This window comes from Castor canadensis, chromosome 8, assembly GCF_047511655.1.
Source record: "Castor canadensis chromosome 8, mCasCan1.hap1v2, whole genome shotgun sequence".
In the NCBI taxonomy this organism is placed as follows: domain Eukaryota; kingdom Metazoa; phylum Chordata; class Mammalia; order Rodentia; family Castoridae; genus Castor; species Castor canadensis.
Genome location: NC_133393.1, coordinates 152,845,553 through 152,872,836, shown reverse-complemented (window position 1 = coordinate 152,872,836; position 27,284 = coordinate 152,845,553). Strand labels below are relative to the sequence as shown.

General features: G+C 50.5%; 1 protein-coding gene across 4 annotated transcripts in view; it reads right to left on the bottom strand.

The window, feature by feature from the left end:
- Mpped1 (metallophosphoesterase domain containing 1) overlaps window positions 1-27,284 on the bottom strand; it is a 77,730-nt gene that overhangs the window by 38,183 nt on the left and 12,263 nt on the right. For all 4 annotated transcript variants that reach the window (XM_020174180.2, XM_074084637.1, XM_074084638.1 and 1 more), the window contains one exon: window positions 20,080-20,261. In XM_020174180.2, the coding sequence (XP_020029769.1) occupies window positions 20,080-20,261 (182 nt within the window). The remainder of the gene's footprint in view (window positions 1-20,079; window positions 20,262-27,284) is intronic.

The following is a 27,284-nucleotide window of genomic DNA, read 5'->3' as shown; positions in this document are numbered from 1 at the left end:
TCACTGCGATTCCACCTCGCCTCACTCAGAATGGCTAGCACAAAAAACACTGGTGAGGACATGGAGGGAGAAAAGGAGCCTTAGTACACTGTTGGTGGGATGTGAATTAGTTCAGCCACTATGGAAATCAGTACAGAGGTTCCTCAAAAAAATTAAAATAGATCTGCCATACAATCCAACAGTGTCGCTCCTGGGTACATAACTGAAGGAAGTGAAGTCAACGCACATGAGACACCTGCACACCGGTGTTTAGCAGGCACCACTCACGACAGCCAAGTCAAGAACTCAGTCTATGTGCCCATCAACACATGAATGGATAAAAAAACATGACACACGAACACAATGGTGTGTTATTCAGTCAGAAAGAGTGAAATCTGCAAAAAATGAAAGGAATTGGAGGTTATGATGTAAGGCAAAATAGGCCATACACAAAAAGGTAAATTGCATGTTTCCTCTGACATGTGGAAACAAAGTTTCTTTAAAAATTGAAAACCTGAGCCAGGTGCTGGTGCTCACGCCTGTAATCCTAGTTACTCAGGAGGCAAAAATCAGGAGAATCAAGTTCAACCAGCCAGGGTAAATAGTTCATGAGACCCTATCTTGAAAAAAGCCATCACAAAAAAGGGTTGGCAGAGTGGCTCAAGTGGTAGAGTGCCTGCCTAGCAAGCATGAAGCCCTGAGTTCAAACCCCAGCATCACCAAAAAAAAAAAACCTTAAAATAGAAGACGAACTTTAGGGAAGTGGATGGTGGGAAGGGAAGAAGGAGGGTGAACATGATCTAAGATGACACATGCATGTAGGGAAATGTCACAGTGAAACCCTTTAATTTGCACAATTAATATGATTAAATAATTAGTTAAAAAGTAGGAAAAAGAAAGACATCACAGCTGTTACCTGCTGAGAATGAGACAACTCCCTCATGCCCTATTTCTAATTCTCACAACACTCCCACAAAACAAATAGTATCATTTGACAGAAGAAGAAGCAGAGCCTCAGTTTAGCCTAATACCAACATGACTGGTAGGCAGAGAAGTCAGAATTTGAACCCAGATCCAACTGAAGCTGAGGCCCTCTATATCCCCCTCTGTAACATCCCTAGATATTATATAATCTCCAGTGTTTTCTTTAAACATTCCTCAAAAAGGGAGAAAAGAGAAAGAGTGCTGCCTTATATCTGAGTCACCAGTGTCTGTCCAGTGGTGCAGGACTCATGATGACTTTATGGTTACTAATGGAACACTTTGGAACACCAGTGACCTGGTGGCTGCTGAAAACAGAAAGTAACACTGAGAAGCAATTTGAGGATGGAGGATCCACTACAAGCAATAACAACAAACACTGGTGGGATGTAAGTTCCAGAACTGGCAAGTTATATCATTTAAAATACCCTACTTTATTTTTATAAATGACAGGAACAATGAAACGGAAATGTGTGGTGCTTAGACACAAAAGGGCAGTCAGCAGATACCATCCCTGAGGAACCCAGCTGTTAACCTTTAACTAAACTGCTTTAAATCAGCTGTTAGCTGGCAGAGTGGCTCGAGTGGTAGAGCATCTGCCTAGCAAGGATGAAACCTTGAGTTCAAACCCCAATACTGCCAAAAAAAAAAAAAATCAACTGTTAGAAATATGTCCCCAGAACTTAAGGAGACTCTGTCTAAAGAGCTAAAGGAAAATGATGGGAACAGTGATTGGACAGCAGAGAATCTCAATCAAGAGATGTGACTGTAAAGAAGAATCCAATCCTGGGGTTGAAAAGTGAAATAGCTGCAGTGAGGGTTTCACTAGACTCTTAATGGCAGTTCCAGCTGGCAGAAGAAAGAAAGAATGAACTCAAAGAGATCAACTGAGGTTAGTCAGTCTGAGGAAAAGAAAGAAAAAAGAATGGAGAAAAATGAACCAAGCCTCTGAGCCCAGTGGAACGCACCAGGCACGCTAACATACACACAATAGGAGTCACAGAGAGATGAGAAAGTAGACGGGATACTGGGCAAACAATGGCCAAAACCTCCCCAAATTTGATGAAAACCATTTATCCACGCATCCAAAAAGCTCAAATAACTCCAAGCAAGATAAACTCCAAGACATCACACTTCCACACACCATTATCAAGCTGTCAGAAAGCAGGAAGAGAAAGATGACGCCTCACTAAGACTAACAACTAACTTCTCATCAAAATCATGAATGCCAGAAGGCAGTGGAATAACTAGAAAAAATGCTGGGAAGAAAATTTTCTATCAAGAATTCTGTCCTTTAAAAATGAAGAAGAAATTAAGCCATTGCCAGATCAATGAAATCTGACATGATCTGTCACTAGCAGACCCTTTGTGTTAGAAACACTAAAAGGAGGCCCTCGGGATGAAATGAAAAGGTGCAAGATAGTAACTCAAAGCCACACAAAGAAATAAGAGCACCAGAAGAGGTTAATAAAAAAAGACAGTGACAATGTATTTTTGTTTGTAATTCTTTTGTTCTCCTCTCTGGTTTAAAAGACAACTATGTAAAGGAATAGTTATAAAACTGTGCTAATAAGCTTACAATGCACAAAATGTAATTTGTGTAATAATAATAGCACCAAGGGAAGGAGAGGGAGTTGTACTCTATATTACAGCCCATTTTTATATATTAATGAAATTAAATTGCTGTTAATCCAAACAAGATTATTATAAGGTAGAAGGTTAATTATAATCCCCAGGGCAACCATGAAAAAAAATAATTCTAAATGTAACAGAAGAAATAGAGCTAGGTATGGTGGTACACACCTATAATTCCAGCCCTTGGGAGGTGGGGCAGGAGGATCACAAGTTCTAGGCCAGCCTGGGAGACACAGTGAGACCCTGTCTCAAAACACAAACAAAAAAAGTAAAAGAAACAGAATTATAGTAGTTTCCCCCTTATCTGCAGGGGATACATTCCAAGATCCCTGTGGATGTCTGAAACCTCATCTCGCCCTCTACTGTGTCTTTTCTTACACATATACACCTATGATAGCTTAATTTATAAGTTAAGCACAGTAATAGACTAACAACAACTAAGAGTAAAATAGGACAATACACTGTAATAAAAGCGACAAAGTGTGCTCTTTCTCTTGCTCTCTCTCAAAATATCCTGTCATACAATACTCATCCTTCTTCTTGACACCATGTTTTTTGGCAGTACTAGGGTTTGAACTCAGGGCTTCGCTCTTGCTAGGTAGGTGTGCTTGAGAGCTTGAGCCGTATCTCCAGCCCTTCTCCTTCTTGTGGTGAAGTGAGACGACACAATGTCTGGGTGATAAGGTGAAGGGATGTGAATGACACGGGTGTTGTGACACGGTGTTAGGCTACTGTTGACCTTCTGACCATATGTCAGAGGGAAGACCACTGAGCCACGATGGTGCCACTTGACCACAGGTAACTGAAATCACGGGTAAGGGGCCCGACTGCAAAATGTTAACTAGAACATACCTAGTAGCATAAATGAAGGCTTAAATAGAAGAACGGAGGGACAAAAGAGACATAAGACATAAAAAGCAAGAGCAGAAATTGTATTAAGCATAAAATGCTTAAACACTCCAATAGAAGAATGGCTTTTTAAATCAATTACATGCTGTCTAAAGGAGACACACTTTTGATCCAAAGAAATAGGTTGAAAGGGAAAAGATAGAGATCCACCAAACAACCAGTAACCCAACAAGGGCTGGGATGGCACCAATAGCAGATAAAATAGACCTGAGGACAAAACTCATTTCTACAGAAAATGATGTTTTTATATAGAAGAAATGCCAAGCTGCAGATGGCTTCACAGTGATTGTACCACAGAATTCAAGAAGAATTAACCCTAGTCCTCAACAAACCCTTCCAAAAAATGGATCACTTTTCACCTCACTCTTGAAGCTCCAGAACCAAAATCAGACAGGCATCACAAGAAAACAACAGGCCCATATTGCTGCTGAATATGGATGAAAATTCCTCAACAAAGCACTAACAAATCTAACCCAGCAGCACAAAAAGGAACATAGACCATAGCCAAAGGGGATTTGTCCCAGGGATGTGGGGTTGCTCAATGCACAACAGTCAACAAATTGTAATACGCCATGGTAATAAGGGGAACCCCACACAACCATCCCAGTGGACATAGAAGGGCATTGGACAAAATCCAACAGCCTCTCAAGATTAAAAAAAAAAACCAAAACTCAACAAACTAGGAATAGAAGGACCTTCTCCACCTGATAAACAGCATTTACAGGAAGCCTAGGTGGGATTTAGGTATGAGACTGAAAGTTCTCCTAAGATCAGGAACAAGACAAGGATATCCACTCTTACTATTTCCATTGGACATTGCACTTGAGGTTCTAGCTGGAGCAATTAAACAAGAAAAAGAAATAAAAGCACCTAGAATGGAAAGGAAGAAGAAAAGCCATCTCCATCCATAGACAATGTGATCTGTGGCCACAAGCAAGGAAGCCCAAGGTGGTCACAGCAGCAGAGGCCATACGAGACATGAGGGACTCCCTCCCTCCTCCCACCAGAGCCTCCGGAAGGAGCACAGCCCTGCGATACCTATCTTTCCAGACTGTGACAGGGTCGTTCCTGTTGTCTCAAACTAACCAGTTTGTGGCAATCTGTTACAGAAGCCTCAGGAAATTAACACCACAGTCACAGGGCTGGAAAGCAAAAATGACAGAGACTTAAAAGCAGTTGGAGAGAGAAAAGAATTCGTCATCAGCACCATGCACTAAGCAGGCATGCCGTGGAGGGAGAGTGAGCTCCACAGCTTCTGCTCTCCAGCAACCCAGGCATGCACCATTACGTGCTTGGGAAAGCATTCTGGGTAAAGGAAAGGCTCTAGAGATGGCACCGACACCTGTCACATACTGAATGTGGCCCTCCTCCCACTCACATGCCCAAGCCCTAACTCCCAGGACCTCAGAATGTGGCTGTATTGGGATAAAGTATCCTTGAAGAGGTAAGATGCAAAGGAGGCCACCACAGGTGGTCCACATGACTCCCTAAAAAGAGGAGATTAAGACTCAGACACAGATGGAGGGCGACCACGTAAGGACACAGAGGCTGCAAGCCACGGAGACAGGCCTCGGAAGAACCCAACTGTGGAGAAAGAAATGAAGAGGCCCAGCCTGGGGCACACTGTTACACGGCCTGAGCAAACTACTACAGTAACAGTGCAGAAGGTACACTGAAGAATCTGAAGACAAGCGTTCCATCAAATGTGAAAGCACCCAGACGTGGTGGTACACACCTGTAATCTCAGCACTTGGGAGGCTGAGACAGGATGATCACAAGTTCCAGGCCAGCCTGCACTATATAGAAAGAAAAAAAGAAAGAAACACTGAGAATAGAAAAAATAGTTCTCATTTTAAATATTTTATATGGCCAAGCCTGATGGCTCATACCTATAATCTCAGCTACTCAGGAGGCAGAGACAGGAGGAACATGGCTCAAGGCCACCCCAAATGAAATTTAGCAAGACCCCATCTCAAAAACAAACTAAGAGGAAAACAGGCTAGGGGCGTAGCTCAAACCCCGGTACTACAAAATAAAATAAAATCTTTCATAAATTATTTTACTACATGTAATATGAATTTAAAGTGTTGTTGAGTAGGCTTGATTATTGTCTGGCTCTAAGTATTTATGTGTTCAACTTCAGTGACAGATCGTATCCATCTGTAGAGTCACCTTAGTTGAAAGTCACACTCAAGAATCTTAGAAGAACTGAGAGCAGTGACTCAAACAGCCAAAAAGTGGAAACCAGCTAGTGTCCATGGATAAACCAAATGTGGTCCACACACACAGTGGAATACTATTCAGCCTTAAAAAGAATATTCTGGCACATGGAACCACGTGGATGAACCTTGAGAAGATCTTACTAAGTGAAGTAAGCCACTCACAAAAGGGCAAATGCTTTCGATTGCTCTTACAGGGATACGTAGAAAAGTCAAACTCACAGAGACTGCAGGTGGACCAGAGGCTGCCAGGCACTGGTGGGAGGCGGGGAGGCGGGGAGGCAGTGTTTAACAAGTACAGAGTTTTAGTTGGGAAGATGACGAAAGTCCTGGAGATGATGGTGGTGATGGTCGCACACTAGTGTCAGGGTACTTAAAGCCACGGGAAGTAAGTGTGCACTTTAAAAAGGTGCGAATGATAAAGGTTAAGATATGCCTATTTTACCGCAATTTAAATAAAAACAGAATCTGAGCGTGCATCCCAGACTGGAATTATGAGCGGGAAGATCATGGATGCCTGGAGCTCTTTGAGCCCTAGAAACACACAGTTTTGAGAATCTTGGAATCCTGGAGGCCTGCCATTCAAATATTAGAAACAAGAAAATTCTAAAATTATAAAGGTTGATGAGGTTTAGAGTGGAAAGGCACTAAGAGGCTATGTGGGGCCTTGCCACCCCCATGCCACCACCACCAAAACCTCACCAGAAAACCCCACAGGACTTTACCAAGGCGAAAGGGAAGGCAGCCAAGCTGGCTCCTTGGCCCTCGTGTTACTGAACAAACCTTTTTCCAGAAGGTCTCTCAGCTGCCTTCTGGCTAAGGACAACCCATTTAAAGGGGGAAGGTTGCACCCAAAGCCAAGGTTCTTTGCAGTAACAAATTGGAAACAATTAAAACCAAAGGTTTCTATTTTTCACTTCATTCTTAGTGAAGCCAGGCCTCTTAAGGCTGAATAAACTTTCTAAAATAAAATCACGTAACCAACACTACTTCCACCTTCCTTCGTTCTGCAGTGTTGCCATGGCCTTCAGAAGCAGTGCCCTGGAAGGACAGCTAGAAGCAGGTCCCATGGCGGCCGCCCTCCCGGGGCCAGCATGGAAGGGACCCCCACAGTGGGGTCCTATAGAAGAGCAAGCTGCAGCTGCGTGCTCCTTCCTTCCCCTGGTCAGCAGTAAGGGAGGGGTCTGTGGAGGCCGTGGGGGGAGTTAGAAATAGGTGTGGGGGATGGACAGCAGCTCACCTGCAGAGGAGGGGACGCCCAGATAGGCCACGAGGTGGGAGATAATCCAACATGTTTACAAAAGTCTAGAAGCCAGGGGCAAACAAAGAGGAGTAGAGCCAGGTCTGGAAGGGACGTAGGGGGACACCACTGATCAGGACAAGGGCCTAAACTTACAAGATCCAGCAGGGAAAAACCTCTAGAGAGTTTTAAGAGAGTGGGGGAGGATGCACAGTTTGATAAATGAATTTTTTAAAAAACTTCTTTCGAACACCACTGTGACAAATATTAGTTTGGAAAGTGACTATTTTGAGAGGTTGGGATGTTACCAAAGAAAGCCTGGCTTTGTCAGCCCGATGCCAACCCTTCAATGTCCTGGCTGTCAACCCAGCCCAGAATTAGCTCAGAACGGCCTGCACACTCTCTGAGCCTCATTTGCATCGCACTCACTCCAAAAGGTGTGAAATTCTTCTTAAGAGAAATCAAGGAAACAAACCTATACACTTAAAATATCTGCTGTTCTTTGAAAACAAATTTTAAAGAACTAGATCCTAACTTTTAAATGTCTGATTGAGAAAAAGGGAGACATCCTCAGATGGTATTAATGATAGCAATTAAAGCCACCATCAACCGAGCACGGACCGTGCCAGGTGCTTTCAATGTGTACATACAGTCATCACACAGGCACTGCTGCATCTGTGATGTGTCTGTCCCACGGGAAGCCCCTGCTGAGCTCAGACCACCCTGCCTCCTGAACCCCCAGACCAGCTCCCTTGCACTGAGGAGAAAACAGAGAGGGGACAGAACAGGTCCAAGGCCACATGCCAAGAAAAATGGAACCAAGATTCAAACCCAAGGGGGCTCTTGGGACGTGTGCACTTACACAGGGGTCTGACAGCCCTCCTTCAAGCCTCACAACAGCCCTGGGAGCTGGTGTATCAACCCATTTTGCAGGTGAAGACACCAAGGCACAGGTCTGTGCAGCACTGCCTGTGGCCAGGCTGGACTGGGGAGGGGGTCTGCACATTCCTTCCCACTGCCCCCTCCCTCATTTCAGAATGAAAGTAGCCCAGGCCATGGCATGGCCACATTTGGCTCTTTCTGAAACCCAGACAAGTTCTGTGATGTGGGGACTCTGACCCCAGGCCCTCTAGCTGTAGAATAAGGGGGTCTTCGGTCACATTCCTTCATTTAAGCAAGGGAGCCCCTACTGGGGACGGGCGCTGTCCGTGGTGCTGAAGACAAGGCCTTGGATGAATATCAAGATCCCTGCCCTGGAGACCTCGGTGACCTCCAGGAAACCACACCCCCGTATTGGCCCTCGATTTCCTCATCTAGAAAGTGGGAGCAATGTGACTCAGGACTCAGGCTGTTGCCTGTAAAACAGAAGTGAATAAACACAAAAACGCCTGGAAACTCAAGTGCTGTCCAGAGGAAGTCATGATTAAGCCCTGTGTGACTTGGATGTGAGGCTTCTCAAATAAGAAATGCAGGATGTTGGTAATTCTCCTATCACTTAAATGTGACTTAAATGTGACTTGGCATAGTTGGCTTTAATGCTACAAAACATTATTCCTTACCAAAACCATCTTGGAAAACAGAAATTTTCTGGATACACAAGGCGTAGTTCCCACATAAGAAAGGTTGCCTTGTGTATTAAAAAAAAAAAAGAAATACTGACAACTTTAGGCCAGGCACCATGGCTCATGTCTGTAATCCTGGCTAACTTGAGAGGCAGAGCTGGGGAGGATGGCAGTTTGTTGAAGCCAGCCTGGGCAAAAAGTTCACAAGACCCCATCTTAACCAATAAGAAACAGAGCATAGCAGCACAGTTCTATCACCCCAGCTACTCGGGAAATATAAATCGGAGGACTGAGGTCCAGGCCAACCAGGCACCTTGGGATCCTGCCTCTGCTTTTCTTTGCTTTATGAACTTGGGCAAGCTCCTCCCCATCAGCTCGGTTTCCTCATCTGTAAAGTAGATGGTAAAAGCGAAAACTCTACAGGAGTTGTCTGTGTTGTCCTACAGTAGCCATGAACTCCTGTGGCGACTTAATTTCAAATTAATTACAGTGAACTAAAAGAGCAAAAGTCAGTTTCTCAATCACACTGACCTTTCAATTGCTCACCCCCCAATGAGGCTGATGGCTGCCACATTGGACAGTGTAGATTTGGTGTTCCCACTACCTCAGAAAGTTCTGGGAAGTTCTGGTCTAAAGCATTGCTGCTTAAAGAATAGTTTCCTAAAGTCCGTGGGAGAACAAGGAAGGCGTCTTAGGGGAGCTTGTTAGATAGTCAGAATCTCAGGCCAGTTGGAAACCTGCCCAAGAAGCTGTGTTGGTTTTGTTTTTTCTTTTTAGCAGTCAAGGGTCTCGTTATGCAGCCCAGGCTGGCCTTGAACTCAAAATCCTCCAGCCTCAGTCTCCTGGGTAGCTGGGATTACAGACATGCCCCACCACACTCAGCTCAGGATTTGCATTTTAACAATATCTTCCTCCCCAGGGGATCCTCATGCACTGAAATCAGAGAAGGGCTGGTGTGAGGATTAAATGAGAGAGCAGAAGGAGAGACCCTCCTCCATAAGAAGGGGTGGCTCTGTGCTGAGGACAATGATGGTACACCTGCTCCTCTCTCCACGTGGCAACCCCATTCTCCAAACCAAACCTGTCACCAAGCTTCTGACAAAGCTGACGCTGAGTCCCAGAGCCAGAGGCCACGGGGGAAGGTGGGAGAGGCAGGAAGTGAGGAAGCTTCCAGATATTTCAGAACTTCCCATGCACATGGGGACAGAAGATTTTAGTTCCATGCTGGCCAGGATTTTCTGGCTTTGATTATTCCTGTTCTGGAATAAAATCCAGCATGAAAAGTGACATTTTAAAAAACCCACAGGCTTATTTCATATCCAAACACATCTCTCCATGTTTGTGAAAAAGAAAAAAAAAAAGAAAGAAAGAAAGCAGCAGCTGCAGCAAACAAGCAAAAAAAATGTCGTTTCCTCCAGCTCTTGAACACCCAACCAACTAATTCTCCTGGATCCACAGCCCTGAACGAGAGCTCACCGTGAAGAACTTGAAAGCCCAAAATAGCCTCAGTCGGCAGGTTTGGAACACACTGTGCCTCGTCTACACAGTCACAGCCTGGGAGGAAGGTGGTGGCCTCCTCCACTGCACAGGAAAGTCACTGCCCTCCGTTTCACACCTGGGAGGCAGGTGAGCTGTGAATTAAACCTGAATGGTCCCACCTGGTCCCAGGCTGTTCTGTGTCATGGCATCATGGCATTTTCTTATTTTCATGTCTGTCGAGTGGGAGTCTTGGTGGCTTGGCTGCCCACTGCCTCCCGAGCATGTACCACAGGGAGTAGAATGAGGTGGGAGGCCCAGGAAGGTTTTCTTGATGAGGGAGGGATTGTAAGACAATGGCAGGCAGCCTGTACCCAGAGATGGAACACCTGTCCCAACACTGCCAAATGCCCAAATCCACCTCAAGTGTCACCTCCTCCATGAAGCCCCTGACCTCCCCTAGTTGTCCCACCCCCATCAGGCCTCTGCTTCTCCCAGTTCTTCCCTCAGACATTCTGTGCCACTCCAGCCACCAGCCACATGCCTCCGCAGCAGGCAGCAGGACAAATGATGGTGATGAGAAAGTCGGGGCAGGTGGAAAACAGGCACAAAATGAAAACGCCAGTCAAGCAGCAAAGACACACAGAAAACAGTGCAGGAGGGGACAGAATAGGTGCCTTCTAGGGTCCAACATGGAAGAATGCTGGTGTGAAATGATTTTAGACCATGTCAAGCTGGATATGCATATTAAAAATTTATGAGTAACTACTAAATGGGTCAAAAAAGAATGCAGAACTTCCAAATCAGTAGAAGGGAAAAAAGAAACTTCGATTAGTCCACAAGAAGGTGAGGTGTGGAGGACAGAAAGTGCAGAATGGATGGCAGATATGGATGTGTCTTATACACCAGGAAACGCTAATATTTGTTGTTATGACTCAAATATAAAAACTTTTACCACAATTCTCCCACATAGAAAGGACACAGGTCCCGTCCTTAAGGTTACTCACAGTCAGATGAGATGAACATCAAACGTACCACAGCGGCAGGCTAGTCAGAGGAGCTGGAGCACTGCCCAGTGATCAAAGTCAGCAGCCAGCACATCTCCCTTTTCACTTTGGCCCTCGGGAAGCTCAGGCTCCAGTTTCCCTCTCACAGAGCTCGTGTAGTCCTAAGTGTTGATACGCTAGACCCTCCCTTCAAACTGCTCGTTTGTCCAACCCATCGTCAATATTCACCCATGTTCCAGCTTACTGTTCTTATAAACCATCTCGAACCCTTTGGCACAGGTGAAATACAAGTAAGCAAGTGGGAAAACCCGAATGAATAACAAAATAAAGCCAACTAAGAACTCCCAGAGAGCCAGGACTTTGAAAGAAACACATCTCTACCTTATTTGAACATTTAATTTTTAAAAATTTAAGGCAGACATATTTTGGATTATGATCTTTAAAAAAAGACAGAAAAAAAGAGTAAATTGCACCACAGCAGAACATGCCTGAAATACACGTGAACACACGCACACACGCACAAGGCATGCACACAGGCATGTACACATACAGGCACACGCAGGCATGAGCACACACACCGGGGAGCCTCTTTCTCCTGCAGCGTTCTTGTGATAGATGGCGCGCTGAGCGCACGCACGTTCAAGGGCTTTGTGCACCAGCATGAAAACGGGAATCCAGGCCGGCCAAAATCGCTGTACGACAACTCAGAGTCCCAGATTCTTCACCTTTATTAGAAGTTCATTTTCTACCATTTAGCGCTAAAACGCGGTTTGGCTTTGTGAGGAAAATGTTTATGAAGAACACAGAAAATTAATTTTAAGTAAATACTGCTACACCATCCCCCCGCCTTTTTTTTTTAGCTGAGCACCCATCTCGCTCGCTTGCTCGCTCGCTCTGTTAGGCAGCCCCTCCATACGCCAGGCACATGGGCCCTGGAGACTCCCTGGAACCAAACTCGCTCCACCATAGCCAGCTTCTGAGCAGAAGGTGCCAGAAATGACATGAGATCCCAGCGTTAAAGAAAAAAATTAAATACTAAGCTTTGCAAGAATAACGACATATTTCTGAAAATGTCTAAATCAGGCCACTGGATCCAACAGAGGAGCAAATGAACCAGAATTCACTGTAAGTCCACCAACATTCAACGAGGAACATTGTTATCTCAAATTTAAAAAAAAAAATTGCCTGGATTTTTTTACTTGAAGTGACCACAAGCCAAGTTCATCTTTCTCATTTTTCTCCTTCTCCTAACGAATGTTTGTTGGCTGGCCTGTGCCAGGCTGCCAGCCCTGTGGGTACCAGATCAACTTTCCCTGAGCTCCCACCCCATGCCTCCCATCAGCCAAAGCTGTTGTTTCACCTCCAGACCCAGCCGACCCCACTTCTCCCTGTCCCTCAGCTCTTCCAGGTTCATTCCAAGCCGCCCTGGCCTCTGGCCAATGCTGGTGCCAGCCTCCAGGTGCCCAGCCACCTCGCCTGTCTGCTGCACCCAGGCTCCACCCAGTGGTCTGACCCTGAGTCAGACCTGTCTCTCTCTAGCCTGAGGCTCTCCCTGTGGCCTCCATAAGGCTAGTAATGAAGTCCATGTTCTCCCTCACTGCAACCCTGCCAGTTCTCCTGGGCCTCTCTCCCTCCCGGGCCCACTGGGCTCAGCCTCTGCTATGTACCGGGCAATTCACAGCAGGGTCTTCTTATCTCAGAACCCCTTGGAGGAGCTGTTCTCAGTCACTTTATGCCAACAAACCTCCCATCCCAGTCACTAGCACCTCACCCTGTCCATCAATGCGATTCACTGATTGATCACCTAAAAGGATCCTGTCTATTTACTGGGTTTATTGTTTAGCACCTGTCACGGCTTCATCCTCAGGCCCACGAGGGCAAGGACACTTCTGTGCCACAATCACTGAATCTCTAACACCACCCCAGTGAGCACAATAGGCGCCCAAGACCTGTTGGCTGGGCTGAGTGCAGGCCCCTGTCCCATCCCACAGCTGGCAAGACAGGCCAACACTCTTCTAACCCACACAGGGGGCTCTGAGGTAGTGAGACATGTGACCCCCCAGGGCAGCTTCCCTGGACAGCTAAGCATGAGCACCAGAAGTGCACCAACTCCACACAGGGTCTACAGGGGTCTCGTGGGGAGAAGGGAGATGGCCTGGCTGCTGAGGGCAGAGTCAGAGTGGCTCCAGAGCCCCGACTTCAAGTGCTCCAAGCCCTAACATGGGCCATCGTGAGGCCTGTCAGGCTCTCCCTATCCACCTGGCCTGTGCTGCTAAACTCCAGGCACTGTGGCCACTCCCAGGAAAACTCCAGCCCACTCCACCGCCCTGCCCCACCCACAGGGATACAGGGCCAGCTGGGTGTGTGCAAGCTGTCACAGTCTCATCTGTCTCCAGGGCATGTGCCATGCTGCCTGGATGCCCCTGCAGGACACCCCACTGTAGTAGGTGGAAGGGGCGGCCACTCCAGCCGTGACAGGAGAGAGGACACAGCTCCAGTGTCCAGGCCAGACACAGGCTCAGATCAGGAGTACTTTGAAGAGAGGGGGGCACTCATGTCCTGGTGAGTGGAGAGGCAGGACAAATAGAGATAGGAAATAAAATAATAAAAAGAATAGCACTGAAGCAGGGACTGGCACAACTGCTGGGAACAGCCACCAACTCTAGAGCCCCTCTGTCCGAGTCCAAGGTTAGCCTCCCCCGAACCAGAAGACAGCGGGAGGGAGAGCAGCCAAAGGGCTGCTCAGCAAGTAGGGGCTGGTCAGCCTCCAGCTGCATCTGAAAACTTTTTTCCCACAAACAATAATTTCTGTGCCTATGAGCTGTCTCCCACGCCAGCAGGGGGACGGAGAGGCCCACCTTGCTCCTTACTGACCCCTCAGCCCACCAGAGCCCTGGACAGAGCTGAACTGCCAAGAGGCAAAGCGTATGCAGCCCACTCCAGCCAGGCCCCCCACGGGCGGCCCTGGGGCTTCCACGCGGCGGCAAATGAGGCCAGAAGCAAAGAAAGCGTCGTGATGTGAATTCTCCACTTCCCTTCCTCTCCTTTCCTCCCTCCCAGACTTTAATTAAGGGTTTACTTGCAAAAGACCTAGCTCTATTTAACTAGATCCTTGGACCCCCTTTTATATTGTCTTATACATCGTTTTATGCCAGGGTGCTGAGAAAAGTTAATTATTACTTCTAAACACTCCATTAAGACCCTCCGTCGTCCTCCTGCCTGATTCTGCTCAGGGTACTGCCACTTTAATTAACCAGCTCATCCTGCGTGTCCCAGGCCTTGCCCAGCTATACTCAAGCCGCCAAGGCCAGCTGCCCTTGGGGCCAGGCTGGACTGCGCTGACACAGCCCTCGAGGGCTCACGGGATCCCACATGAGAAAGGGGAGCCCAGGAGACTGGCCCACTAAGGTATCCCTCGGTGGCTCAGGAGTGATGTTAAGTGAGTGTAGAAGACAGAAGACTGGCTGGACAGAGCATATCTGGGTCAGAATAATGATAGGTGGCAGCCAGCATCAGCCTCAGAGGCGGGGGGGGGGGGGCTCTGGGTGGGAGGGTCCCAGCCACCACCTGGAGAGTTGTGGCCCGTGGGGCTGGGTCAGAGGGTTGGGAGGTCAGGGCGGACAGAAGGAGCCTGAAATCTGAGTCCCATCCAGAAGGAGGGGGCCTGGACTGTACACTGGCTGCAGAGACAGTGGAGGTGCTCTGCTGGACTGTGTGGAAGAAAGAGCTCGGGGATCTGAGGGGTTGTCACCTGGGACAAAGGTGATGGGGATTAAGGACAGGCTCTGGGAAAGGACCCTCAGTGGGCAGGAGGAGAGTAAGGACCAAAAGGCAGTGATGGAGAAGGGCCTGCAGAGGGATGGCATGGAAACCAAGGAGGTAGAACCCTGCAAAGGAACAGTGTCATAGGTCATTTGCCAAAAAGCAGAGGCCAGAGGCACCCAGCCACCTGTAGCCTCTGGCCGTCCCCTCACCCCAGGATGTGCAAGGGTTGAGGCTGAGGGGGCTGGGATGAGGATGAGGGCTGTGTAGCTGTGAGTTCCCAGCGGGGGGTAGGGAGGCCAACCTGGCACCTGCCAGTCACAGCCAGCGAGCTTCCCGGCATCTTGTGAATCCCAGTTTATGAGCTGACAGTCCTTGCAGCTCGGCTGTCACTCAGCCGGCAGCTCTTACCTTGGGGAAGGTGTGGGAGGTGTCTGGGCCTCGGGGTGCCGCCCCTCATCCAGCTTCTTGGGCAGTAGGTGCCCCGGACACTCAACCTCTCCTTCTACCCTCAGCAGCCCTGGCTTCCGGGGGAACCCACATGTCTACCTGGAACTAAGGCCTCCTGGAGCAGCCAGGTAACTTTCTGGCCCCAGCTCAGCTCACACTGCCTGAGTCTTCTCAGATGCTCCCCCAAGTCCTTCAGGACAACAGCAGTGGCTGGCAGGGGCCCCGTCACAGCCCCGAGGCCCCCACTCACCCTGTCCCACCCAGCAGCACTCAGGCATCAATGCTGTGGGTGAGGTGCCCATGGGCATCAGCCAGCATTGAGGCAGTCACTTCCAGGTGGTGAGGGCCTCAAGTCTCTCCACCTGCTCCCTTTGGAGGGAGCCCAGAGGCTGGCCTGAGTGACTTCTGAGCTCTGGATTGGCTCTGTCACCCTGGGCCAGCTCCCCACTGTACCTAGAAACAGACTATTTCCAGGATCACAGGAAGCCAGAGGCAGAGCCCAGAATATCAATGCATGGGTTCTGTGAGTGGGAAACAGGGGCCTGAGCTTCCTGGAGGCCAAAGTGAAAAGGGAGACTGACCTGCATCTGCATCACCATGCCATTTGCACAGCCACCCTTTCCTCTGGCCATGGCCTCTTGGACTGAGCCCTGGCTGGCTGGAATGAGATCTTAACCCTTCCTTCCAGAGGCTGACGGTTTAGTAGATGTTGCCGCAGACTACCCTATGCCATGAGACAAGGACCACCACCATTGCTTGGACAGGACTCTGGGTACAGAGGAAGGAGGGGCTGCTGTGCCCATCGGTGCAGACAATTTCACAGGAGGCCACACTGAAGGGGAGAGTCGGACCCTGCAGGCAGAGGGGAAGAACATCCTTGGCTCAGGGAGGAGCAGGGGCCCAGGCCCAGATCAGAGGCCTTGTGTGATGCTGGTGAGCGTAGCCGGCCAGTGCGCCTCTATGATGGTGGATAGTTCTGTTTGCACGGGTCAAGGATCAGGGAGAAGCAAGGTTTTTGAAATAGCAGATGCTGCTCCCTGAGGGTTCAACCTGTTCGCAGACTGTTAGGCACTGTACAGAACATTATTCTCCAGTCCTCACAAACTGTGGGGCCTATTTTGTCTCACCCCGTTTTACAGGTGAGACCCAGAGAGGTAGTGAGACTCAGCTAAGGTCACACAGCAAAGAACAGGAGGAAGACCAGGTAAGAACAGCTACTGACCCAAGCAGTCTGGAAACCCCAGAATATTGACCATCACATCATTGACTGGAGGAGAAAGGAACTTCCAGCACATTCCTTACACTTCCGGCAAGTTTTCCTTTTACTCTTTGGCAGCACCGGGGTTTGAACTCAGGGCCTTTTGCTTGCTAGGCAGGCCCTCTACCACTTGAGCCACACCTCCAGCTTTTTTATTCTTTACAGCTGCAAAACAAGTCCTGAGCCCTTTTTACCTGTTAGCTGACACAGTCTCAAATCAAGCTGGCATTTCAGCTTCATGAATATATTTGGGGCATTGATGGCTAAGGAGAAAGAGGGTCTGCTCCGCCCCCAACCCAGCCCCTCCAGTGACCCAGACAAAGCCCGCAAATGGGCAAACGTGGATACCACCCAGCCGAGCCACAAGGGACATACCAACTCTCCTGCCTCAGAATTCCTTCTGCTCTCCATCCCACCTCAGGGCCTTTGCACCTGCAATGCCCTGGCCAGATGGTCCTCCCATCCCTGCATGAGGCTGTCCCATGCTTACCCTCAGGCCTGGGTCTGGCCCAGGGTCACAGAGTGACCCATGATCACTCTGTGATCAGGGTCCGCAGAGTGACCCATGATCACCCAGCTAAACAGTGCTCACCATCACAGTCCCTAGTCGGTCGTTGGCATACCTGTCGCTCTCTGGAACAGCTCTTACCGTCTCTGTGTATCCCTGGGCCACTGCCACCTACCACCAGGCTTAGCAGGCCCTGTGGGCTACTCCACACTGTCCCCAGCACTGGAGATGTCCCTGGCCCCTGGTGGGCTCTCAGGAGGTGTATCAAATGGACAAGTAAACATTTCTTTCCAGGTTCTTCTCTGGGGACAGCTGAGAGCTAAGGTCACAGGTCAACATTCTCAGGAACTCCCACATATTAACATGCATGCTGACTGATCCCCACAGCTTGGATCTAATGACCCCTTCCTAGAGAACCCCACCACCCCTACTCTGCCCAGGGAGCCTTGATCTGGTAAGTGCCAGAACACCAGGGCAATAGTGACATTTGGACTGCATTTCACAGTTTACAAAACTTCATTATTGTCTCCAGCCCAACAAGCCGTGAAACAACCTTGGGAGGTCAGCTGGGCAAGGGGGAGCCAGACCACTCCCATCTGAAATGAGTCACTGAGGCCCAGAGAGATCGTGTGAGTGCTGTGGTCACCAAGGCAGGAAGAAGATCCACAGTACCCCGCCCCAGACAGAGATGTCCACAGCCTTATTTCAGGTCAAAGATGTTCCAACCCAAGAACAAGAAAGATGACAGACTACCTGAGAGGCAGAGACAGGAGGATTGTGTTTCCAGGCCAGCCTCAGCAAAAAAGATAGCGAGACCCCATCTCAAAAAACAACTGGGTATGGTAGTGCATGCTCTGTAATCCCAGGAACACGGGAGGCAGAGATAAGAGGATCTCGGTCCACACTGAAAAATAACTAAAGCAAAAAGGTCTGGGGTATAGCTCAAGCGGTGGAACACCTAACCCCAGTAACGAGAGAGAGAATGAGAACATAGAGCTTGGCTCCAGAGTCCTACTATCTGGGTTTGAATCTCAGCTCTGCCACTTAGGAGCTGTGTGACCTTGGGCTAGTTTCTTTGCTTCTCTGGGCCTTAATTTCCCACTCTATAAAAGAGAGCTGGCAACAGCTGCAGCCTCACCCCGAGTCGGGAGGATGAAATGAGGCAACGATGCACTCGGCGAGCCTACAGCATTGCCTAGCACACAGCAAGTGCTCACTCCGCACACAAACGCACAGCACTCAGTCGACCTCTCAGCCATGCCCTCCAAGGCCCAGGTTTGTGAGTGTCCCGTGGTGCAGTGCAAGAGCCCACAAAGGCCACCCACAAGACCCTGTGATGTGGCTGCTGTTTCCTGTGTGACTTCACACTCTCCACCTATAATGGCCAGGCAGGGAGAAACCCAACTCCAACACGAATCATGAAGCAGGTCTCCAAATTCCCCATACAGCATTCTTACTACTAGAAAGCAGGTCGAGAGCTTTCTAAGATGCCCATCCCCATGAGCTGGCCTCCCTGGCTCCTCCCGAGTCCTTCATCTCCAAATCCACTTGCTGCAGCCACAACATGTCAGCCCTCCGAGCAGGGGTCCCCGCGCCCGGGCCTCACCTGAAACATCTTCTTCCTTATACAAACTCCCAGCTCCTCCATTACAGTCCAGAGAAAGCCATGGTCAGTCCTGCACCATGATCCCACAGCCAGGGCCCCTGAATCCTTTGGCTCATTCATTCATTCCACACTGATGGGAGCACAGCACAGCCAGGACGGAACCCAAACTTCCATTCTCCTCCATCAAGTGGGACTGCAGACAGTAACTTCCACACAGCAGTTGCCAAACTCAACAAGGCAGAGTGGGGAAGAGCTTGCAGTACACAGTGCGTGCTTGACTATGCCCACTCTGACTTTCTGCCTTGGCAACACATGCATGACCCAGCCAAGTGCAGTTTCACAGCTTTTGATACCCACGGCAGGTGGGATAAGGAGCCACCCTAAGCAAAGGGTCCCCTGAGAAAAGGTAGCCCGAGGCCAGAAGCAACGTAGTCAGGTGAGCATCCTGGGGTGGCCACTGATCACACACTTGGACTTGGTGGGGTGGGCAGAAGCCCTCTCCCACCCCAGCCTTCACACATTCCAACCCAGATAGGGCCCTGGGTTAGAATTTCTCATTTAAAAAATCAACATTTAAAATGGCAAGCCTGCCAAGGGGAGGGGAAGTCTTGCTTGTAAATATTTGTCTCCACAGGCAAAGCTGGGCCTCGAGCTCACAGCGGCTACCCTGGCTCATTGCTGGCCCTCTGCTCCGTGACTCCCAGCCAAATGCACAGCAGGATGTCCCTGGGGAGGCAGAAGGGACCGTCTGGTGGCCACAGGGAGCTGCGTATGGAGGTGGGTTGGCCCTGCTCCCACATCATCTCTATGGCAGCAGTCCTTAATGCCTGGCCACCCAGGGGCCATCCATCTGCCCCCCCTGGGTAGGGACAGAGAGCCCTCACTATGCAGATTCTCTGGATTCCAAAGCAAGAGACTTCTCCTGGGGGTACACCATGTTTATCTCTTATTTTGGAAAAAAGCACAAAGCCAAAGCCAAAATCCTGGGGACGTGCTGGTCATCATCACCCACCACAGGACCACACTACACTGTCTCTGCCAATGATGGCCCACAGATGAGCCTGCATTTGGTCCCACAGAGGCTGAGGTATCTCCTCCCTGGGTGGCTGAGCTGATAAATATGAGCCAGCTGAATACTTACCCAGGCCTCACTGTTTCCAGACAGTTGCTCATTCATTTACCCACTCATCCATTATTTATGGAGTACCTACCTGTGCTGGGCCCTCAGGGCTGGACACACCACCAACAAATGGGAAGTCACAGCTGAGAAGTGCTGGTTACGAGGGACACAAGACAAGACAGGAGGAAAAGGGGCCCAACCGGGTCTGAGCGGTCAGGCAAGGCTCCCCAGGGAGGCGGGGCCTGGGAGGGGTGATGGATGGAGCAGGCAGCAGCCTCAGGAGCGAGCCGTGTCCTCCAGCACACGCAGCCCATGGGGCAGGTGGACATACCCAGTCACGCACAGCCCACAGGGCAGGTGGACCTACCCAGCCATTCATTGAACTTCTTCACCTCGCTCGGGAGCCCCAGCTCTGTGAAGTCCCCAGCGTGGATGAGCACGTCTCCATAGGGCATCTGAATGGGGTCCGTCCTCGAATGGGTGTCAGAGACGCAGACAAAGCGTGTGTAGCCGGGTGGCTTGGGGGCATCATGAGGCACCGGATCCACCCTGCAGGGAGAGAAGACGCTGCAGGTCACCAGGCCATAGAGCCATGAGCCTGCAGGGTGGTGGGGTCTCCAGGATGAGGCTGACACTGCTGCTCATGACCCCATCAACTCAGATTAGATGCAATGGAACGTGGACTCACTCACTACCCAGGCAACATATTTGTGTCCCCTCCACTATGGGAACCTCTGAGGGCCATAGTGAGGGTAAAGGAGACAGTGATGGGTGCCTGCTCACCGTGCCCCCACACAGTTCATAGTATCACAATTCACCCACTCAGGACTAAAGCAGTGTTTGCAGCCTTTTGTTCCTCTCCACACCTCTCATGCAATTTTATCACAGCAGAGATGCTGTCTGTCTGTGTGCTGTATGTCTGTCTATGCTTTGGATACAAGAAGGTTAGACTTCTTTCACCCTCCAAAAGCCAGCTTTCACCCCTGGGGGGTGTCTGGCCACACTGAGGATGCGTGGACCAAACTCCGTGGCCCAGTCAAGAGAACTGACCCTGAGCTGAGCAGAGCGCCCTCAGTGTACACAGAGGGGCATGGGACGGAGGACTCAAGCACTCAGGGACAGCTGGCCAAGAGACCAACACACACCCTTGGAAGCCGGCCAGTCTTCTGACCCCAGCTCTGCCGCTTGTCACTTAAGTGTGACCTTAAGCAAAACACGTGGCCTGATTTGCACATCTGTAAAATGGAGCCACCTCCCCAGGCTAGAACACTCTGGAAATGAAAAAGCATGACACAAACGTAGGTTCTTTTCCCTGGGAGACCTTGTGACACCTCGTTTTAGAACCGAGGACACCAAGATCCAGCAGGCCAAGCAAGCAGTCCCAAGATCCCCTATGTAACCATGTGGCCAGGGCTGAGGACCCTGCCACGTCCCACCCAGTGCTCTCCCAACCACACGCTGCCTCCCCAGCTAAGTGACTTTGCCAGGCTCAAGACACTTAGAAACAACGCAACGACATTTCAACAAGCAGCTCTCTCCAGATGAGTCTGCCGCTCGAGGAGTTGTGTTTAAATCTAATTATGCAGCAAACCAAAAGCGGTACCATATCAGTTACATAAATACTTTTAAAGACATCTTTCTAATTATCCTTTTCTTTTCAGACAATATACTTCGAAGAAATTTAATTAACACCTTATGAGAGACGCGGGTTCAGCGTGCTAATGCGCAGAGAGCACCAGCCGCTGGATCCCCGCCGGTGAGGCACACTACGCCAGCCTCTCCCCCACCCAGCGTGTGGGGGAGCACCCGTGGACCCTCTGGAGGCTTCAAGAAAAGGCAGAATCCCAGCAGGCCAGAGCTGACCAACAGGGAGACCATCCAGGAAGACACAGGGCCCCTTCCTCCTCCCTCTCCGATTCTTCATTTACTCAGTCACTCAGTCAGCACATCCTGAGCACCCAACTGGGCGCCAGCCCCGAGCTCAGCGGAGGCCACAGGGATGAGTCAGGAGCCCACAGATCGATGGCAGATACAAACTTGGCCAGGCAGGGACCACACAGTCCCCAGCTTTGACAGGGCAGCAGAGGGGCTGGTGGTCAGAGAAGTTCCTGACCTGGCCTGGATCCTCACAGAAGCCTCGGCAGAAGGTGGGGCCTGAGCTGGTCTGGAAGCTTACCTCTCCTCTGTCCTTTGAGACCCCCAACACCTCCTCCCTAAGACAGTCCTGCAGGGAGCTGACTGTGGCTCACCTGGGTGAACCTGACACTGCTCACTAGATCATGAACTCGAATGAGCCAGTCAAATCCTCTCTCTCTCTCTCTCTTTCATTTTGAACATGTCACAAAGATGTGACAAAGACTAAGTCAAAGAGACAGATGAACTGGAAAGAGAGGGAGCAGAGAGCCACCCCCACCCAGCCACCTTCCCTTGGAGAGGCTGAGCAGGCTCATCTTCCACCACCAGGCAGTCACGGGCCAGGCCTGCCGTTGGAGGCAAAGCTCTTTAATTACCTCTGCCTTATTTCCCCACGCCCTGAGGCTTCTGCGCACAGAAGACGCAAACCTAGCAATCCCCAGAGAAAAAAGTAAAGATTCATTTCCCTCTCAGTTCTCTGGCTATTTGGATTGTAACAAACACTCCACCTTGAAATGACAACAATACTGATTCCCACACACCAAAAGCACGTGGCTTGCCCAACCCTTTACCTGGGTCTGCACTCCTCACCTTCTTAGACCAGCTAAGCAGCAAAGTGTACAGGTGAGGAAACCAGGGCTCCAAAAAAAGGCTGATTTACCCACAGTCTCTGCCAGAAGCTGGCAGAGCTAAAATTTGAAGCTGGTTTTCAGTTCCAAAACTCACTCCAGGCTAGACTATTCATGGCTTTCCATCAATTTATGGACACATGCTTATAAAGGACCCTCCCAAATGCCAGACGCCTGCTCGGTGTTAGACATGCACCTGCAGAGAGGACACCCACAGAGGTCACCAGCCAGAAGCTCCCAAAAATCTACCTGTGTTTGGAAATGAGGAAAAGAGCAAACAAGATATAGAGAAAGAGGACATCACTGGACTTCTGGATCCAGTTGTGCCTAAAGCTGGTCCCACACCCAAACTTCCTAGCTAATTACATAAGCCAATCCACTCCTTTTTCTCCTTAAGGCAATTGATGTTGCATTCCTAACTCTGTGAGTGACAATACCCCAGCTAATATCTGAGTCACAACAGCCCATGGACTAAACAACTGAAGTCCAGAAAAACAAGTCCTGTGCTCAAGATCCCAGCTAAAGATTAGATTAGAACCCAGGTCTTGAAAACAGGAATTGGGCATCAACCCTCAACACCTTGTAACAGGAAAAATAAAGCAAAGTGGTTATTTCCCAGAGACCGGACGTATGGTATAGAAATAAATGCTCTTTCTTTCTTGAAGCCTAACTTGACTTTCCCAAGGTGTCTGCTTGGTGGAGTGGCTCAGAGCCCCAAAACCTGCCACCAGCTCTCCCAGCTTAACACTGGATCCTCCTATGGGAATAAGGACAGTGGGACCGGTGTAGGATAAAATACACCCCTCCAGCCTGCTGACCCAGGCTGGCACCCAGCTCAGAGACCCCCACAGTGCTCTCTGGGATGCAGTGAGAGCCTAACTGATCTTCACAGCTCGGAGCCCTGGTGCTGATGCTCACCATGTGTCCTGACCCTGCTGTTGGCTCTCTCCCCGCCGGAAGCCATCGGCTCCCTGGCAGCACAGTTCCTGGTATCAAAGGTCCACACGGGCATCAGAAGCAGAAGCAACCTGTTACCCCAATCCTGAGGAAATGGGGTACTCTGAAGGTCTGAGGTTCCAACAACACATCCAGCCATGTGACTCAGAATCAGCCACGTTGTTTTAGAATTTACAAATGGGAAACTGAGGCCCAGGGAGGGTCAGCAACTGACTGGCTCCGTATTACACAACTGTCTGCACTCCCTACCTAATGCTCTTCCCACAAGACAGTGATTCTAAGGGACCCTGGCCCTAGACACCCCCTGCATCCCAGGGCCTGTGCTTCCTCCCAGCCTGTGGCTAGCTGGCCCCTCCAGCTGGAACAGCTGCCCCACTTAGGTCCAACGCTGCTGGACTTCCAAACCCTGGACTCCTGCCACCTTTCCTGGCCTGGTTCTCTGCCTGTCCTCGCTCCCTTTCCCTTCCCTTCTTGCTTCCCACGCACTGAGCTGGGCTCCAGGCATACAGCCCCTGCACTAGGGCTGGAGAAGGGCCAGGGAGTCTGTGACCTGTTCTCAGGAGGTGAACAGGGAAGTGACACCAGAGTGAGGTCCGAAGGACAGTCAGACAAACAGTGGGAAATGCAGAGGGACCAGCAAGTGCCAAGATCTGAGGCAGAGGAAGAGTGGAGTGTTCGGGACACCGAGTGGGTACTGCACCTGTTGCCCGGCAGGAGAAGATGCAGGATGCAGCTTGGGAGCCAGGTGTTCCTGAGTTTGAGCCCCTCCTTCCTTCTGGCTCTGGGCTGAACCACGGCTTCCTAAGCCTCTCGGTGAGTGACCGGCTGAGTCACCACATGGTGCTAAGTGGGTGTCCCGGCTTCACAGGCTCCCCTTCCAAAGGCTCCACTTCCCTGCAGGGTGATCAGGTGCCACCCTGGCACAGCTGGGAGGGCCAAGGACAAGGGACAAAGGGACTCCTACTGGCCTGGCTCTCCTTCCCTATCCCTACATTCTTCAGAACCCAACATAGCCCGAGGGGCTTCAACAGTCTTTAAAGGCGTCCACGGAGAGTCCTTCAAAAGGACAAGAGAAAACAGCTACTGTGCCTGACATCAAGCCCCCAGAGCACCGTGGCAGTAGACCTGCAGGGTACCCTGTCTAAAGCTCGCACTCTTATCTTCTCACTAACCACCAGGTGCTGCCTGCCCTCCCAGGACCAAAGACTCGGTGCCTGGAGGGCTCTCCTGAGGTGGGGACACAGGCTTTCTCAGCCCCAAGGGGCAGAGTTCAGCCTCAGGGCTCACAACCCAGAGGCCCCTTGCAGGGCTTCATCACTCAGGCAAAGGCGGCCTCATTACCAGCAGGGTCTCTGGGGCAACTGCATAAGTCACGTGGCTCAATGAGAGGCCACGTTTGCGCTGTCACTGTTGTTATTAAATATAAACTGTGGATTTATTAGCTAAGGTCCCCTTGCTCCCTCACCCCGGAGACAAAGCCCAGGGCGGCGATAAGTCACACATCGGGAAGTGGCATCTATCCTCTTCACCTCTCCCCGAGCGGAGCAGCTGACTTGCCACCTCCAGCAGCCTGCATACCTCCCCGAGCTCAGGGCTGGAGTCTGAATAAAGAAGGTGGGAGAGCACAACCCCGAGTCCCTGTACCCACGCTGGCTTCACCCTGTTCTGTGCAAAGTTGCATCTCTAAGCTCCAGGCCTTGCCCACATCACTCAGGGCCTCTGAGCCCTGTTGCTGATGGGAGCTGGGACCCTCTCTGCTGGGAGGTGGCACACACAGCAGGCCAGGAGAGGAGTGGTCCGGACCAGGGGGGAACCCAGCTAGCCCACAAGAAAGCCACTAAGCTCAGTCGCCATAGCACTTATGCGGCCAATGTCACATACTACATCCAACATGCTTTTCTGACACATTTGCTACCTGTCTGCATCCTCCTGGAGGGAAAGCTCTGTGTGGAGAGGTGCTAGTCCTTCATCGCTGTCCTGTGCCAAAACAGAGCCCAGGCCCGATGGGCACTGTGCTGTCAGTGCTGAAATCTGCCATCCACCTGTCCTCACTCTGTGCAGACTTACCTGTTATACGCCAGTATTACGATAAGCACCACTTTATGGTTGGGGAGACTAAGGCACCGAGAAGCAGGAACTCCACCCAGAAAGGCCAGGGTCTGAGTTCCTAACAAGCAAGTAAACTGGTTGCTCCCAACAATCCTGCATGAGCGAATGAAGAAAGAAGGACCTTCCATTGCTCACTGTATAAATGAGAGAAGTCACCCCTCTCTCATTCGGTCATTCACTCACTGTGTTCCCTCAGGACATGGCCTGGCCTGCAGGGGCCTGCAGTATCTCCCACCTGGGCCCCTCTGCCCAGCTGGGCATCTCTATAGCTCTTAGACACCCACTCCTCACAGCTATCTATGGACTCAACCCTGTGCTCCTTCTGCCTGGCCCCGTCCTTCTCACATCCATCCCAACTCACTCTTCCTTCTCCTCTGGGTCTCAACCTAGAAGTCATCAACCCCAGAGGGTCCTTCCTACAGCCCCCAAATTGGCAGGAGCCTCTTTAGCCCTACTCCCCCATCTTCCTGTTTCCCTGGCTGTAGACTATGGTCTTGCTGGGTATCTCCCAGAAAGACCAATGACAGCTGTACATGGTATCTTTTCTGTGGCTGGGACACTCAAAAGTGGGTGTGCACGCAGACATGCACTGTCTCAGCTGCCCTGTCTGAGGGCCTGAGGCTCCCCCATGGTCCTGCTAGGCAGAAGTCAGCACAGTTTCCAGGGACCTCAGGCAAAGTCACCTCCAACCTGCCTGGCTAGAAGACAAACCTCACCAACAAAAGAGAAAACAATGGAGTGCAGTGGGTGGAGAGGGGTGCTCTTTAAACCCAGCGCCTTGTACCCTGCCCAAATCCACCAATCTGCCCTTCCCCCAAAAAAAAGATGAAGGCAAATTCCCAGATAAAAATCTACCCAACAACACAGTAGGCGCTTCTGACAACGTGGACCCTGTAGCCCCATGGAAATGGGCATTGTGGGAGCAGGCACTGCTGGGAAGATGATGTTCCAGTGCCAAGCCCAGCACCTTCTGGGTCCTTCCAGTGCATCATCTCCTGCACCACCCTTTAAAACCTTAAGGCCGAGGGAAAACACAGAAAGGAGTGCTGCACCCCACCCTGCCGCCCTGCAGGCCTGGTTTGCAGCCCCCAGGGCTCTTTCTCTAAGTGACCTTCATGTCAGCTTCTCCTCAAGGGACCGTTGCTGGACCCCACATGAATGCACTGCACAGACATGGCACCCACAGCCCTAGAGAAGGCTCAGGCCATCTGATGCAGCAGGTGGCCAGGACAGCTTCCACAGAGCCCACAGCACTGGATGATCCCCTGCCACAGTTCTGACCTCCCTGTGCTGTCCCAAGGGAGTCATTGGTCCCCACTCGGCAAGGCCTAACCATGATCCAGACCCTGCAATGGGGCCAACACTGAGGCACTAAGCATACCTGCAAACTGAGCTAAAAACAGCTGACCTCTGGGGTGGAGTTCACACCTCCACAAACATCCCAGTCAAAGGATGCTGAGAGGCTGAGCGTAAAGAGCCCTGGACTGAAGTCGCACAGCATGGGTTCAAGGCCAGCTGCAGTGCATGCCTGATGTGTAGGCCTGACTGGGTCACCTCACTGGTCAGGGCCACTGGCTCCTCATTGGGTAAGGCCTACAGTGCAGGGCTAACAGAAGGGGGAATGGGGATAAAGAAACCAAGAAGTCACCCAGAGTAAGGCCAGGAGTGTATACACCTCCACCCCAGGCCATCCACACCTTCCTGGACTGCAGAGAAAACCCAGGGAAGGACACAGGCTCCAGGA